This window comes from Microcaecilia unicolor, chromosome 5 (genome assembly GCF_901765095.1).
Source record: "Microcaecilia unicolor chromosome 5, aMicUni1.1, whole genome shotgun sequence".
Classification (NCBI taxonomy): domain Eukaryota; kingdom Metazoa; phylum Chordata; class Amphibia; order Gymnophiona; family Siphonopidae; genus Microcaecilia; species Microcaecilia unicolor.
The window spans coordinates 13859825-13876901 of record NC_044035.1 but is presented as its reverse complement, the minus strand read 5'-3'; the positions used below and the strand labels follow the sequence as shown (position 1 = coordinate 13876901).

At 46.4% G+C, this 17077-nt stretch overlaps 1 protein-coding gene across 1 annotated transcript in view; it reads left to right on the top strand.

The window, feature by feature from the left end:
- ATRNL1 (attractin like 1) overlaps positions 1 to 17077 on the top strand; it is a 1590902-nt gene that overhangs the window by 208094 nt on the left and 1365731 nt on the right. The window contains 1 exon segment of the mRNA XM_030202658.1: positions 5214 to 5297. Within this exon segment, the coding sequence (XP_030058518.1) occupies positions 5214 to 5297 (84 nt within the window).

Genomic DNA, 17077 nt, shown 5'->3' with positions numbered 1-17077 from the left:
AGGACGTCAGACTGAGTTCCAAATGCTGAGTCTGACGTGCAGGACGTCAGACTCAGAAGAACAGGAAGCGTTGCAACTTGCATCCTGCACGGAAGAGAGGATTTCGGCTGGCGGGGGCTTGGGGTCCCCCGCCAGCAAAGATCGGCGACGGGTTGGTGGCGGGCGGGAGGGAGGGGGAGGTGGAGAGGGTCGGTGGTAGGGGGGTCCAGGGCGAAATCTGCGGGGGCCCAGGCCCCTGTGGCCCCCACGCAGATATGCCCCTGGTTAGGAGTTCTGAGTGGTACTGAAACTGAGATATTAGCCTCCAGCCCAAGGAACAGGGTTCCTGATTGGTAACATAAACTAAGTGCTACAAAAGCTATTAAAGCTTTTATTGGTGGGCAGACTGGATGGACCACCTGAGGTTACCGACTTATTTAATATGTTTCTGGGTAGTGAGCCCTTGGTATGCCAGACAGCCCTATGAAAGACTGAATCCCCACAAGCTGAGCAGGAAGCTGCTACTGATTGCAGGATAAAGAGAAAAGCACAGAGGGCCAAAGGCCATATGTAATGGACATATCTTAACCCTCATCCTCCCTCCCTAACTTCCCCAATGTATCTACCAAACACGAACCTTCTTTTACCACAATAATACCTGTGTTTGTTCATACCACAACTGGCGAACGCTGTTGCGGTACCATGTAAGCCACATTGAGCCTGAAAATAGGTGGGAAAATGTGGGATACAAATGAAACAAACAAATAAATAAAATAAAATAAATACATAAATAGGAGGCCCAGCCACACGGAAAGCAAGGCTTGAAGTGGAATCTGTTCACACAAGAAGCAAGGCTTGATACTGGAACCTACACCACCAACCTACCGCTGCTTGGTTAAAAGGGCCCCTAAGTTGGGGGGGGGGGGGGTTGTACTTGGGGAAATGAAGGGTTAAGTGACTTGCCCAGGGTCACAAGGAGCTGCAGTGGGAATTGAACCTGGTTCCGCAGGATTTCAGCTCAGTGCACTAACCATTAGGCTTTACCTTAAATCTTATGGATATTAGAGCCACAAGGCTTTACAGGCAGTGAGGGGCAAAACCAAGAGGGGGTCAGTTTGTCTTGAAACAGTGGAGCCGGAGGGCAGCCTTACTGCCAAGAATAAAGCATTTTTCATCAATTGGGATTTGAATGTTGACTTCAGAGGGAGCAGGCAAGGTTAGAAATCCCAGAGTGCTTTGGAAATGCGTGTTGAAATAATAATAAGAATAATAGATAATTGGCATATAAAACTGGAAATTCCTGCTTATTTTCTAAGCTGAAAGTTTCAGGTTCTGATATCTATGTTGTGCCAGTGTTCACTGGTCTCTGTGTTCCTGCTCACCGTGGGGAAATGCCGGCCCTCTTTCACACATCATTTATTTTAGTATTTGCCAGCTTATGTGTAAGAGACATTTTTGTGCCAAAAGGTTACACACCAGATGTTAACGAAAACAGCACATGGACAGCGAGTGCCATGATGAGAGAGAGCTGCAAAGAGAGGAATTCACTTGGTTGATTTAAACGCTAGAGCAAACGAGTTGAATTTTATTTTGTTTTCTTATTGATAGATATGGGGGTGGGGGTGGGGGAGGGAGGAGATAAAAATTGTGAACAGTTTGGTTAGGTGCAGCAAAGCCAACATATTACAAACCCTGGTGTGATGAGGAAGCACGGGATGGCTTGAGAACAGCAAACTCAGGGGCCACTTTTTACCAAACTGTGGTAAAAGGTGGCCATAGCACGCCCTCCCTTATATGGTAGGAAACCCCGTCCAGCGTGGGTAGCGCAGGGCGCCAAAATTTTGGGGGTGACGCAGGAAGGAGGAGGGAGCTTTAAACCTCCTTTTACACTCTGATAAATAATGGCTTATGGTGGCAGGCGCTGGCAGGGGGGGGGGGGGCCCTCTGAACTGGCAAAGACCGACCCTGGGTACCTTGGGGAATGGAGGTGGAGGAGAGAGGAGGCGGAGGGTCCTTCTCAGGGCTTACATGAAATGTAGTTTCAGATGCTTAGTCCAACATGAAAGCAAGTTGCTTTTCCTCCCACTTTCTTAGCTATCCACTTGTAAGCTCTTTGGGAAAGGGACCCACCCAAGCATTATGCAATTTGTGGTAAAGCTGCCTGGTTTAAGAGAGAAAAATTCTGGTAGCCTGTAAAAGTGTGTTGTCGACAAAGCAAGAACAACAGCAAGACAGGCAAAAGTACATAAGTAAAATGATTCATTTTGGAATGATGATCTGTGAACCTATGAGTGAGTAGCCAAATAAATAAATTATAAATGCATTATTATTATTTACCCCCTACAAGCCTGAAAGCGGTGTACATTCAGGGACAGTAGTTTTTCACTGCAGAAGTGTAGAAAATGTCCAGGGGAGATGGCTGTGTTACTCTGGACCAGCAAAACTTTACTGCTTCTGACAAAGGGCCCCATGCAGAAAGCCACCATGAGCGTAACCGAGTGGTTACTTTGGCGCGTGTACACATGTTATTGGGTGCAGAGAAGGCTTGAGTGCACGAGTTAACCCGTGTGGAAGACATGGCCGCATTCTGTATTCAAATTTATTTATTTATGAACATTTAAGGGTTATAGAAAAGAAGGAAAGAGAGATTCTACTTTAGTTAAAATGTAGGGTAATAAGGTGATTTAATTGTTCCACTTACTGCAGAGAGCTTTGGACACACAATGCGAGAAATGCTTTGCCAGGTCTGGAGCAGTGGCATAGCTAAGGGGGGCCACAGGGGGCCTGGTCCCACAAAATTGGCTCTGGGCTCCTGGTTTGGCTGGCAGGGGTCCCCAACCCCCACCAGCTGAAGCCTTTGTCCAGTGCTGGTCTCCAGCTGCCGCATTGCCTGCCCTGCACTCTTGTCCCCTCACGTCTGGCACGCTCGTTTTGTGAACCGTAGGTATGTGGAGCAGCGGTGGTGCTTCAGTTGGTGGGGGTTGGGGGACCCCAGCCAGCCAAGGTATGTGCAGTGGCGGCAGCGGGATGGTGGACCAAAATGTGCCCCCCTATTTTGGGCTCTGGCCCCCTCCTACCTTGAGGTCTGTCTACGCCTCTGGCCCGGCAGCATAGAAGGGTCTACCGAGAGGATTTCATGTCAGTTTTTCAGATTTAAGTGCCAGTGTTCTCTCACCTCACAAGTAGAAGGAAACCCCTACAAGTTTCAAAGGTAGATGGGAGGTAACAAACATCTTTGTGTCCATGCTAGGGGTTACCATATGTCCGGATTTACCCGGACATGTCCTCTTTTTGAGGACATGTCCGGGCGTCCAGACGGGTTTTGCCAGTCCGCCCGTTTGTCCGGATTTCTGGGCGGGCGGCGGGCCTATCCTAGCCTCCCCTTCCCTTACTTACTATTATTATTATTACTACATTTGTACCCCGCGCTTTCCCACATAATGCAGGCTCAATGCGGCTTACATAGTAATTTGAAACACAAAGTTAATAGTTACTTACTATCTACTGCCCTGGTGATCTAGTGACCTCTTCAGGGCAGGAAAGAGCCCCCTCTTTCCTGTCTGGAGCGCTGCCCTTGCCCTGCATCCTGTTGCTGTGACGGTCTCGGGATTCAAAATGGCCGCCGAGAGTTGAAGCGGACTCGCGAGACTTCAGCTCTCGGCGGACATTTTGAATCCCGAGACCTTCACAGCAACAGGATAGAGCTGTGGGCAGGAAATAGGGGGCTCTTTCCTGCCCTGAAGAAGGCAGTAGATAGTAAGTAAGAGGAGGGGAGGGGAGGTGACCCGGGGGAGGGGAGGTGACGGGAGGGGGCAGGTAGGGTTACCATTCGCCCGGATTTCCCCGGACATGTCCTCTTTTTGAGGGCATGTCTGGGGCGTCTGGCGGATTTTGCCCACGCCCACTTTTGTCCAGATTTCTGGACAAACATGGGTGCGGGCAGGCGCGTGCGTACGGTGGGCGGGCGATCGGTGCCGTGGGTCTGGTCTCCCGTCCCCTCCCCTTCCTTACCATGTTCCCTGGTGATCTAGTGACGTCTTCGGGGCAGGAAAGAGCCCCCTCTTTCCTGCCCGGAGCGCTGCCTCCCCTGTCTATCATCCTTCTCGGTCTGGCTGGGGATTCAAAATGGCCGCCGAGAGTTGAACTCTCGCGAGGCCGCTTCAACTCTCGGTGGCCATTTGAATCCCCAGCCAGACCGAGGAGGATGCAGCAGGCAAGGGCAGGCAGCGCTCCGGGCAGGAAAGAGGGGGCTCTTTCCTGCCCCGAAGAGAAGACGCTACTAGACCACCAGGGCTAGATAGTAAGTGAGGGAGGGGGTATGTGACGGGGGGGGGGAGGGGACTATATAACGGGGGGGGGGGGGCGGGGAATAGGGGCGGAATGAGGACCCGAAGGGGGCGGGGCAGGGGTGGGGCATGATGCGGGGTAGGGGGCGTGACGTGTCCTCTTTTTCAGAGGACACAAAATGGTAACCCTAGGGGCAGGGGAGGGGAATTTGTGACCCGGGAGTGGGGAATTTGTGACCCGGGAGTGGGGAATTTGTGACAGGGGACGGGGTGAGGATGTGAAAGGGGCAGGGCAGGAGGCGGGGCATGTGTTCTCTTTTTGTCCATACAAAACTGAAAGTGAAAGCACACATTGGTGCCTGTTCTTTTGCACCTAAATATGTCTCAAAAATCGACTGTTTTTTAAATCATGTAACGACGTTATTATAGCTGTACTCTGTAAGCCACATTGAGCCTGCAGAAAGGTGGGAAAATGTGGAGTACAAATACAATAAATAAATAAATGTGTAAGCCATTTTTGTCAGGCTCATATTTAGGGGCATAAAAACGAGCACAGATATATGCTGATGCTTTCAGTTTTTGGTTTGAACATGTGCGCAGGAAGCTGCGCTGTCCGGTTAAGTGCCGCTGAAAATGCCCGGTTAGTCCTGGACAGGTGATGTAAATGGTCTCTGTTGCCACTGTTTGCATGTGTTATATTTCTTCTGTGACTGGTCAGGATTTTGGGGATGTTAGTCGGAAACTTGCACAGAAACTGAGACTTTGGATACAGCCAGTCAGGCACTTTGCGTTGGTGCAAAATGCTGTTTCTTAAACATGCTCGTATAAAGAAAAATCATTAAGAAAAATTATTGATTTGCCAGACAGCCCATCTGGAAAGGAACTTGCAGTTTTGTTCATGTAAATTTGCAGCTTAATTGTAACCTTTATATCTGTTTCTCCTTTCAGATTAACAGATCCTTCTGGGTACCTGACAGATGGACCAATTAATTACAAATATAAAACAAAATGCACCTGGTTAATTGAAGGCTTGTGAGTATGATTTTTTTTTTTTTTTATTTTTTTTTTAGCTCCTTTCATTTGATTGCAAACACTTTTTGATTCTTTCTGCTATGCCTGCTGTGTGCTTGGCTGTGCTTGGTTCTTTAGATCTTTTTCCTAGGCTTTGCTCAGGCTCTTCTGCACCCACCAGGGGCGTAGCCAGACTCTCAATTTTGGGTGGGCCTGGGCCCAAGATGGGTGGGCAGAAGAACCCCACCCCATCCCACAGGTGATTTGGTCTCTCCTAGGGTTACCATTTTGTGTCCTCTGAAAAAGAGGACACATGTCACGCCCCCTACCCCGCCCCCCTCATACCCCGGCACTGCCACGCCCCCTTCAGGTCCCTTCAGGTCAGGTTCCGCCCCTATTCCCCGCCCCGTCACATAGTCCCCTCCCCCCCATCACATACCCCCCCCTCACTTACTATCTAGCCCTGGTGGTCTAGTAGCGTCTTCTCTTCGGGGCAGGAAAGAGCCCCCTCTTTCCTGCCCGGAGCGCTGCCTGCCCTTGCCTGCTGCATCCTCCTCGGTCTGGCTGGGGATTCAAAATGGCCACCGAGAGTTGAAGCGGCCTCGCGAGAGTTCAACTCTCGGTGGCCATTTTGAATCCCCAGCCAGACCGAGAAGGATGATAGACAGGGGAGGCAGCGCTCTGGGCAGGAAAGAGGGGGCTCTTTCCTGCCCCAAAGACGTCACTAGACCACCAGGGAACATGGTAAGGAAGGGGAGGGGACAGGAGACCAGGTCACCAGACCCACGGCGCCGATCGCCCGCCCACACGCCCACCGCACGCACGCGCCTGCTCGCACCCGCGCCCACGTTTGTCCAGAAATCCGGACAAACGTGGGTGCAGGCAAAATCCGCTGGACGCCCCGGACATGCCCTCAAAAAGAGGACATGTCCGGGGAAATCTGGACGTATGGTAACCCTAGTCTCTCCTTCTCTCGCCTGCATGCCACATGGTCTCTCAAATATCTCCCCTCTCCTGCACACCTTTTAAATAGCAGATTTTCACTGGCAGTAAGCAGCAACTAATACACAGTATTCATGTGGGCCCCACATCCTTCCCACTGATACAGCTTCCTGTTTCTGCATAGGTCAGAGGGGAAGGCTTTGGGGCCAGTGTGAGCAGTATGTATTGGTCGCTGCTTCCTGCAGGCGAAGATCTGCTATTTATAAGGTATGCAGGAAGGACAGTTTTTGGGTGTTTTCAGCTTGGGAATCTCTGCCAGCCACATCACAGGTGTGCTGCTACTGGTGGGCCTGAGCTCAAAGTGGGTGGGCCTGGGCCCACCCAAGCCCACCCTTGGCTACGCCACTGGCACCCACAACCTAACCTGTCTTGAGGGAAACCCAGCCAGTCTGGTTTTCAGGATATCTGCAATGAATATTCATGAGCTAGATCTGCATGCAATGGAGGCGCTGCATGCAAATCTCTCTCATGATATTCATTGTGGATATCCTGCAAACCTGACTGGCTGGGGTTCCCCTAGGACAGGTTTGGGAATCATTGGTCTAAGCTCTCGTTGTTATGATGTGTTGGTGACATGCCAGCTAGAGGAAAGCTGCCCCCCCCCCCCCCCCCCCCCCCCCCCCCCCGTCAGCAACCACCACCTGCTCTGCAGTTGCTGCTGGAAGTCTTTTCATGGACCACATAAAGTGGTGACCATCCTGTACCTTTTCCTATCATCGCCATTCCTTACTGGTTAAGCATGTCTGATTTTTTTTTTAGGGTCCACCACCAATAAACATCCAATCAAGGGGTTGAATAACTACCGTATTTTCCGGACTATAAGACGCACCGGACCATAAGACGCACCTAGGTTTTAGAGGAGGGAAATAGGAAATTTTTTTTTTTCCTTTTTCCCAACTCTAAAACCTAGGTGCTCCGGTGGGTCTTGTCCAAATCCATCCCTCCCTCCGAGTTCGGGATCGCCGTCAGGGTTACCTCCACCCCACCCCCCCCCCCCGGCCCTGTCACCACTTCTCCCTACTCACGCGATCTTCCCTGGTGGTCTAGTGACGTCGGGGCAGGAAAGAGCCCCCTCTTTCCTGCCCAGCGCGCTGCTCTGCATCCTCCTGTATGCTGCCTGTGACGGTCTCGGCGAGATTAAAAATGGCTGCCGAGAATTGAAGTCTCGGCGGCCATTTTGAATCTCGCCGAGACCGTCAGGCTGCATACAGGAGGATGGAGAGCAGCGCGCTGGGCTCTTTCCTGCCCCGACGTCACTAGACCGCCAGGGAAGATCGCGTGAGTAGGGAGAAGTGGTGACAGGGCCGGGGGGGGGGGGGAGGGGGAGGAGGTAACCCTGACAGCGATCCCGAACTCGGAGGGCGGGCGGCCTGCCAGCCAGCCAGCTAAATCTACCTTCGGACTATAAGACGCACCCCCCCATTTTCCTCCCAAATTTGGGGGGAAAAAAGTGCGTCTTATAGTCCGAAAAATACGGTAATCTTAAATATACTGTGATTGAGCCCTATAAAAATATATATCAATGATTGTAGAACCAGAATTTACTTAAGGGGCAAACTGCTTTCCCTTTAGACGGTGGCTCCCAACCCCAGCCAGTCAGGTTTTCAGGATATCCACAATGAATATTCATGAGAGAGATTTGCATGCATCTCTGCCACTGCATGCAGATCTCTCTCATGGCTGACTGGCTGAGGTTCTTTCAGTTGAAGAACACAATTTAAAAGCTGAGTGCTGGATACATGTCATATATGCTACATGCCAAATATATGATTATTGATAATAAGAAATAATTGATTTAGTACATATTATCAAAGTGCAACAATAATTGAAAAATGGAAGGAAGAAAAGAGTTTTTTTAAGCCCGATGATAAAAATAGGAGTCCGATCAATATGGGCATGACGATTATTAACTTGCTGCCACAGTCGGGACCAGGGGTGTAGCCAGACACACAATTTTGGGTGGGCCTTGGTCCAAGATGGGTGGGCAGAACTCCACTTTGTCCCACAAGTGATTTGGTCTCTCTCTTTCTCACCTGCATACCATATGGTCTGTCAAACATTCTCCCTCCCCCCACCCCCCACATACCTTTTAAATAGCAGATTTTCACCGGCAGTGAGCAGCAACTGATACACACTGCTCATGTTGGCCCCACACCCTCCCCTCTAATGTAACTTCCTATTTCCACATAGATGAGAATACATCAGAGGGAAGGCTGTGGGGCTGATGTGAGTAATATGTATTAGTCGCTGCTCGCTGCAGGTGAAGACCTGCTACTTACAAGCTATGCAGGAGGGACAGTTGTGGGAAGTTTTCGGCTGGTGGGGCTTGGGGATCCCTGCCAGCCACATCATAGGTGTGCTGCTACTGGGTGGACTTGAGTCCAGAGTTCTACCTTGGTTGGAGGTGGATCCGAGGCCTTCCGGGAGGGGGAGGGGCCTTCCTGTGCTGCCTCTTTCCCTCGGACAGTTTTTGGGAAGGTGCGGAAGGTCCCCTTTTGGGGGATCTGGAGGAACAGCCCTTGGAGGACAAGGGCTTTGAGTTTGCTGGGGCAGATTTTTTTTTTCCCTCAGCTACCTTGTCTCCGGGTGCGGAACCCTCGGTGGTGGGGATGTTGCGGGGTGGAGACTTCCATCTTCTTTATTTGGGGCAGGAGTGGGAGGCTCCTGTACTATGTGCTGTGTGTGGTTCCCTGGGTGAGAGGAATGTGCAAGTCTGGCAGGCCTCTTCCTTGCATCGGGCCATCTAGATTCTTGTGCAAGTCCAGGAGGACATTACAGTTCTCCAGCTTCAGCACCGGCCTTCCCTTGGTGCGACACAGAATCGAAAGGTCAATAAGCCCTCGGTGGGGCTGTCGCTAGGATTTGGCTCTTTCAGTCTTTATGCCAAATGCAAGAGAAAATATCTGGCAATGATTACTTCCTGCCCTGTATCTATTATGAATGCCAAAATCTGAATAATGCAAGAGCAAAATCTATACTTTCTCTAGATGGTTAATATTTGTGTCCCTTTTGAATAAGAGCTGGAATTTACAGCCTTTTAATGCTGGCTCCAGCTGTCTTAATTATTCATTAATGGTCTGTTTTAGCTTTCTGGTTGCTGAACTAGGTTCTCTCTAGTCTAAGGGGACATGCCATGTGCCAGCCCAGAAAGATCTGGGACTGTATTAGCATTCGCCCGTCGTTTCTGATCATTTGCACCAAATTTCACATTTGGGTCCAGTGACGGCACTGGTACTTGCATGATGGTTCAGCACAGGCTTCCAGCTTTTCTAAAGGCTGTTTTATTCCTGAGGATTGCCTGAATGATTTCATTAAAAAAAAAAAAAAATACAGGAAGATCCTTATCTGGCTTGATACATACAGTACTAAGTTTATCTTTCATCAATGTACAGGCGTTCTCATCTCCTCTCTTTAGTGATATGGCTAGCAAAGGACTTTCTGATGTGCTGTTAGAATCCCTGTAGCCCAGTGGAGAGTCTGGGGATGGTACTCATTTATGTACTGTAACATCTTTTTCCAGACACAATCTGTAGGAAGAAATCCTATGTCTGCAGGAGACTGTGAAAGCAACTCAGTTTCTCTTGATCTCTGTATCTGAGAGTGAAACTCACAGTTATCGTTTATCGTTTATTTACTATACCATTTCAAATTGCATTCACAAAACAGAATGGTGTACATCATAATATAACAAAAGAGAGGGAACGAAGTACAAACTAAAGTCCAAACAAAAAAAAAAAAAAACAGCACCACGGGCCTTTAAAAATGGAACACAGTTCTTTAATGAATGAGCCTTGACAAATGGATGCAGAAAGTGAAAGTGCCTTGGTGCTTTGTAGCTTTTACTATATGAGACGTGGGGTAAGGAATAATATATTGCAGAGGAATATATTCGAGTTATTCCCCAAGTTTTCCACGTCATCACTGTGACCCCTGACGCAGGTGCTAGTCACCGAAACACGGCCCGTGTCGGGTCTTTTTGTCAAGGCTCATTCATTAAAGAACTGTGTTCCATTTTTAAAGGCCCGTGGTGCTGTTTTTTTTTTTTTGTTTGTACATCATAATATAAAATCTCATATTTAAAAAAAACATATAAGAAATCCATCAATTAATAGAAAAGCACAGCAAAACTAAAAGAACATTCTAAAAAAATAATAACATCATTGAGCCAGGACAACCATTCATAACAAACTACATAAGCAAACATATTATGTTACCGTATATTCATTCTGCATATTTTCCCACTTTTAACTCAAGATTATTTTCAAACGTATTCAGAAACAGATATGTTTTCAGAAGTTTACGAAACCGAGCATAGGACTCTTCTAATCTTATGATCTTAGGGAGACAGTTCCAATGAGAGGGGGCTAGAAAGAAGAAAGCTGAGTTTCTAGTTGATTCCCATCTAGCCTTTTGTGCTCGAAGCCCCAGAGTGCACATCGTTCGTCCTTAAGGAGTTTGTAACACCGGATACTTGGGCAGGTCTTTCTTCTGCCATCCGTACTTGGGGGAATTTCTGCACTGGCTTTTTTTATATGCTGTTCTGTGTATTCTGAATTCAAAGGTTTCGAACCATAAAATGTCTTGGGTGAACATAGTTTACAATTTTTGTACCTCTCCATAGCTATTTTAACAACATGCAAATCCTCACCATTTACAGGGGATTCATGACTATAACCGTTTGCAGATAGTGGCCCATCGGACATCGAGTCATTTTTTTTCCCTTGCCTGTTTGTCATCTTTTCGGGACATTTGTGATCTCACTTCTTTCAGCATTTAGGGAAGCCTGCTGCCACCTTGTTGTTCTTTCTCTTCAGGATCCTCTAAGTCAAAATTATACAAAGGCTTCAATGTGCTGTTATGAATCCCTGAAGTCTCATAAGAACTTAAGAGTAGCCATACTGCGACAGACCAATGGTCCGTCTAGCCCAGTACCCTATTTTCCAAACAGTGGCCCAGTCAGGTCACAAGTATCTGGCAGAAACCCAAATCATGGCAACACTCTATACTACAAATCCCAGGGCAAGCAGTTGCTTCCCATGTCTGTCTCAATAGCAAACTATGGACTTTTCCTCCAGAAATTTGTCCAAACCTTTTTTTTAAACCCAGATACACTAACCACTGTTATCACATCCTCTGGCAAAGAGTTCCAGAGCTTAACTATTCGTTGAGTGAAAATATATTTCCTCCTATTTGTTTTCAAAGTATTTCCATGTCACTTCCTTGAGTGTCCCCTGGTCCTTGTACTTTTGGAACGAGTGAAAAATCGATTTACTTCTACTCATTCTACACCACTCAGGATTTTGTAGACCTCAATCATATCTCCCCTCATCCGTCTCGGTTCCAAGCTAAAGAGCACCTAACCTCTTTAGCTTTTCCTCGTACGAGAGGAGTTCCATCCCCTTTATCATTTTAGTTGCTCTTCTTTGAACCTTTTCTAATTCTGCTAAATCTTTGAGATACGGCGACCAGAACTGAACGCAATACTCAAGTTGCAGACGCACCATGGAGCGATACAAAGGCATTATAATATTTTCGGTCTTATTCATCATCCCTTTCCTAATAATTCCTAGCATCCTGTTTGCTTTTTTGGCCACCGTTGCACACTGAGCAGAAGATTTCAGCATATTATCTACAATAACACCCAGATCTTTTTCCTGAGTGCTGACACCAAGGTGGACCCTAGCATCAGGCAACTATGATTCAGCTTATTCTTTCCAATGTGCATCACCTTGCATTTGTCCACATTAAATTTCATCTGCCATTTGAATGCTACTACTACTACTTGACATTTCTATAGTGCTACTAGGGTTACACAGCGCTGTACAATTTAATAAAAGAGGGCAGTCCCTGCTCAAAGGACAAAATGACAAGTTGGGGTAGTCTAGGTTTCTTGAATAGTGGTTAGGTGCCAAAGGCGACACTGAAGAGATGGGCTTTGAGCAAGGATTTGAAGATGGGCAGGGAAGGGGCCTGGCGTATGGGCTCAGGGAGTTTATTCCAAGCATGGGGTGAGGCGAGGCAGAAAGGGCGGAGCCTGGAGTTGGCGGTGGTGGAGAAGGGTACTGAAAGGAGGGATTTGTCTTGAGAGCGGAGGTTACGGGTAGGAACGTACGGGGAGATGAGGGTAGAGAGGTAGGGAGGGGCTGCAGAACGAGTGCATTTGTAGGTTAGGAGGAGAAGCTTGAACTGTATGCGGTACCTGATCGGAAGCCAGTGAAGTGATTTGAGGAGAAGGGTGATGTGAGTATATCGGTCCAGGCGGAAGATAAGACGTGCAGCAGAGTTCTGAACGGACTGAAGGGGGGATAGGTGGCAAAGTGGGAGGCCAGTGAGAAGTAGGTTGCAGTAGTCAAGGCGAGAGGTAATGAGAGAGTGGATGAGAGTTCGGGTGGTGTGCCCAGTGTATATTCCTCCCTATACTAGGCCTGCAAGATGGGCCTGCTAGCCCTCAGATTTTGTTGTCCTGTCCCCAGGGGAAAAGGATGGGACTACACATCAGTCTTCCAATTTCCTAAGGTCTCCTGAGACGGTTAATGCATCTCACATGGCTCTGCCTCACAAAGCAATTCCATCATCAGCATTTCTCTTAATGCCTTCCTCTAATCTGTCTAAGTCATTCTAGGCGAGAGCCTACAGATCACGGATGGCGCAGTAGGCGAAACCATTGGATCTCTCATTTCCTCTTTCAAGTTTTAATACCATTTTGAACATTTTTTTTTCTGAATACTACAAGATTCCTTGTGGCTTCCTGAATACTTGGGACCTTCCTTGCGTGAGGTGTTTGGAATTTCTGTGGATTTCCTCACGTTGGATTACATAAGTACATAAGTAATGCCATACTGGGAAAAGACCAAGGGTCCATCGAGCCCAGCATCCTGTCCACGACAGCGGGCAATCCAGGCCAAGGGCACCTGGCAAGCTTCCCAAATGTACAAACATTCTATACATGTTATTCCTGGAATTGTGGATTTTTCCCAAGTCCATTTAGTAGCGGTTTATGGACGTCCTTTAGGAAACCGTCCAAGCCCTTTTTAAACTCTGCTAAGCTAACCGCCTTCACCACTTTCTCCAGCAACGAATTCCAGAGTTTAATTATATGTTGGGTGAAGAAACATTTTCTCCGATTTGTTTTAAAATTACTACACTGTAGTTTCATCGCATGCCCCCTAGTCCTAGTATTTTTGGAAAGCGTGAACAGACGCTTCACATCCACCTGTTCCACTCCACTCATTATTTTATATACCTCTATCATGTCTCCCCTCAGCCGTCTCTTCTCCAAGCTGTATAGCCCTAGCCTCCTTAGTCTTTCTTCATAGGGAAGTCGTCCCATCCCCGCTATCATTTTAGTCGCCCTTCGCTGCACCTTTTCCAATTGTACTGTATCTTTCTTGAGATGCGGCGACCAGAATTGAACACAATACTCAAGGTGCGGTCGCACCATGGAGCGATACAACGGCATTATAACATCCTCACACCTGTTTTCCATACCTTTCCTAATAATACCCAACATTCTATTCACTTTTGGAAGGCGCCATTCAAAAATATTATGATTCTTATGTCATCTGAGCTGTTGCAAAATAAAACTCTCCACTACTAAGCAGATTGTGAAAATAAAAATCCTAACATTCATGTACAGATATGTCATACAGCAGTGGTACTAATTCCTGTGATTCAAATAGCAAAAACCCTACATATGAATAGGCAGCAATACAAATATTACACTGGGCCCATAAACACCAATAAACCTCCTCTTACTGGTAAAACAGAACAAGAGGGACAGATACAGATCTCTACACAGAAGCTACACACCCACAGAATAACGTACCTCAGTCACATGCAAAACACAGACAGACCCTCATCAAATACAGAACGAGATGAGTGTGGTAGCCGTGTTAGTCCACTCTTAAGGTTATCAATAGAAATCAAACAAAATAAAACATGGAAAAGAAAATAAGATGATACCTTTTTTATTGGACATAACTTAATACATTTCTTGATTAGCTTTCGAAGGTTGCCCTTCTTCCTCAGATCGGAAATAAGCAAATGTGCTAGCTGACAGTGTATATAAGTGAAAACATTCAAGCATTACTATGACAGTAAAATAGATACCATTGGAGATTCTACATGGAATGTTGCTACTATTGGAGATTCTACATGGAATGTTGCTACTGTTGGAGATTCTACATGGAATGTTGCTACTATTGGAGATTCTACATGGAATGTTGCTATTCCACTAACAACATTCCATGTAGAAGGCTGCACAGGCTTCTGTTTCTGTGAGTCTGACGTCCTGCACGTACGTGCAGGACGTCAGACTCACAGAAGCAGAAGCCTGCGCGGCCACATTGGTGATCTACAAGGGCCGACTTCTACATGGAATGTTGCTAGTGGAATAGCAACATTCCATGTAGAATCTATAGAAATCAAACAAAATAAAACATGGAAAAGAAAATAAGATGATACCTTTTTTATTGGACATAACTTAATACATTTCATGATTAGCTTTCGAAGGTTGCCTTTCTTCCTCAGATCGGAAATAAGCAAATGTGCTAGCTGACAGTGTATATAAGTGAAAACATTCAAGCATTACTATGACAGTAAAATAGATACCATTGGAGATTCTACATAGAATGTTGCTACTGTTGGAGATTCTACATGGAATGTTGCTATTCCACTAGCAACATTCCATGTAGAAGCCTGCGCGGCCACATTGGTGATCTACAAGGGCTGACTTCTACATGGAATGTTGCTAGTGGAATAGCAACATTCCATGTAGAATCTATAGAAATCAAACAAAATAAAACATGGAAAAGAAAATAAGATGATACCTTTTTTATTGGACATAACTTAACACATTTCTTGATTAGCTTTCGAAGGTTGCCCTTCTTCGTCAGATCGGAAATAAGCAAATTTGGTAGCAGATAGTATATGTAAGAGAAACATCAAAGCATTACTTTGACAGTCTGACAGGGTGGGAGGATGGGGGTGGGTCGGAGGTATGCATGGGGACATCAAAGCATATCATTGATATTCTAACAGGATGGGTGTTGGTAGGTGAGGGGTGGGATGATCAACAGAGAAATACAGCTTTATAGTTTATAATGGGCTAGGAACCCCAGAACAAGATGACAAATTAGAAATAGAGAGATAGATGCGGGGGTGGGTGATATGAATCATATCTGGCGGGAGTGCCCCAAAGCTCGGACATTTTGGTCGGATGTTCTACGATTGGTGCACAGTATCACTAAGCGCTCATATCCCATGAAAATGGAACATTGCCTTCTTCATGTTAAGCCGAGAGGAGTCAAGCCACACATTCACCATTTGGCTACATTTGTTTTTGTGGCCAGCAAGCTGGTTTTGGCGGTGGCTTGGTGACAGAGCACATTGCCAGGCCTTGGGGTGGTGGCCCGTAAACGAGATCACATTCATCTGATGTCTAAATTGACAGCTAAGCGAACTGGTCATATTATAGAAAACATGGGACACTTATGTGACATGGTCCTCCTGTCTGGATTCCTCTCTTGGACTTCCATAAAGTGGGGGGGGGGGGAATGGGGGTTTTGTGGTTGAAGTTGAGGTTAGTAGCACATGTTTAATTGCAGTAGAGATCTGTGTTATCAGTATCAGATGTTCAGTGGCTATGTGTGAAATAATTTTGGTTGTAATGGCATGGATTTCTAATAAAAGTTATTATATCTCGTACAGCCATGATTTTAGTATTATCCCCTTGGTGCAAAATGGACTATTTACAGGCTGCTGCTCCTGTGTTACTTGCAAGAAGCATAATTGCATTACTGGATCAGTCTGATGGTTTATTAAGCCCAGTATCACAGTAGTAGCTAAAAAGCAATACCTTTTCCCAGGTCTTCCTTAACCATCTTTTTTTTTTTTTTTTAAACTCTGCTGTGCTACTGGCTTTTACCACATCTGGTCTTTAATAAGATGTTAGATGTTAGGGTGTTAGATTCACCCTGTTAGATGTTTTTCATCCTGCCTCCTCCTTGTATACTTTTCTAAGTTTCCTATTTTGTGATTTTATTTAACTTTTTGTAAGCCACATTGTGCCTGCATGTGTGGGAAAATGTGGGATATAAGCAAACCATAAATAAATAAATAATATAATATAAAAAAAAAAAAAAAAAAAGAAGAAGTAGAGAGATAGAGACAAAAGTTGAAGTGGGAACCCCATGAAGTCGAACTAGGCATGTACACAGCATAGAAGAAATAAAACTAGAAATGCATTTCTTCTTATTCTGAACACAATACGAAGACATCCATAGTGTACGTTTCAAAGTGAATGAGCTGTGTCGGCATTACCGCAACGGCAGTCGCTAGCGCGGCTTTGCAAACAGGTGGGATAGTTAATAAATTCTAAAACACTTTTTTTCTACCTTTGTTGCCTGGATATTTTTCCCATCATGTTGACCCTAATTTTTCTTTTCTGCTTTCCTCTCTGTCTTCTCCTCTTTCCAGGGGCTGCTGTCCATTTCTCATTTCTCTTCTCTCCTCCTGTCTTGTTCCAGTCCCTTATTAGATGTCTCTGACATATTGATTTTTCTGTTTTAGCTCTTTCCTCCCTTTCTTTTTCTGCCTCTCTGTCAACTCAGATTTCAACTTCTTTCTAACCCCACAGTTCTCCATCTGTTTCTTTTTACTTTTCAACTACCTATCAACTTTTATCTCCTTCTCTCACCCCCTAGCTCTCCCAGTTCCCGTCCCTTCCCCTGCCTCCTAATCCCTTTTATCATTCCTCTACTCCCCATTACCGCATTTTTAGCCTCTGTACATATTTTCTT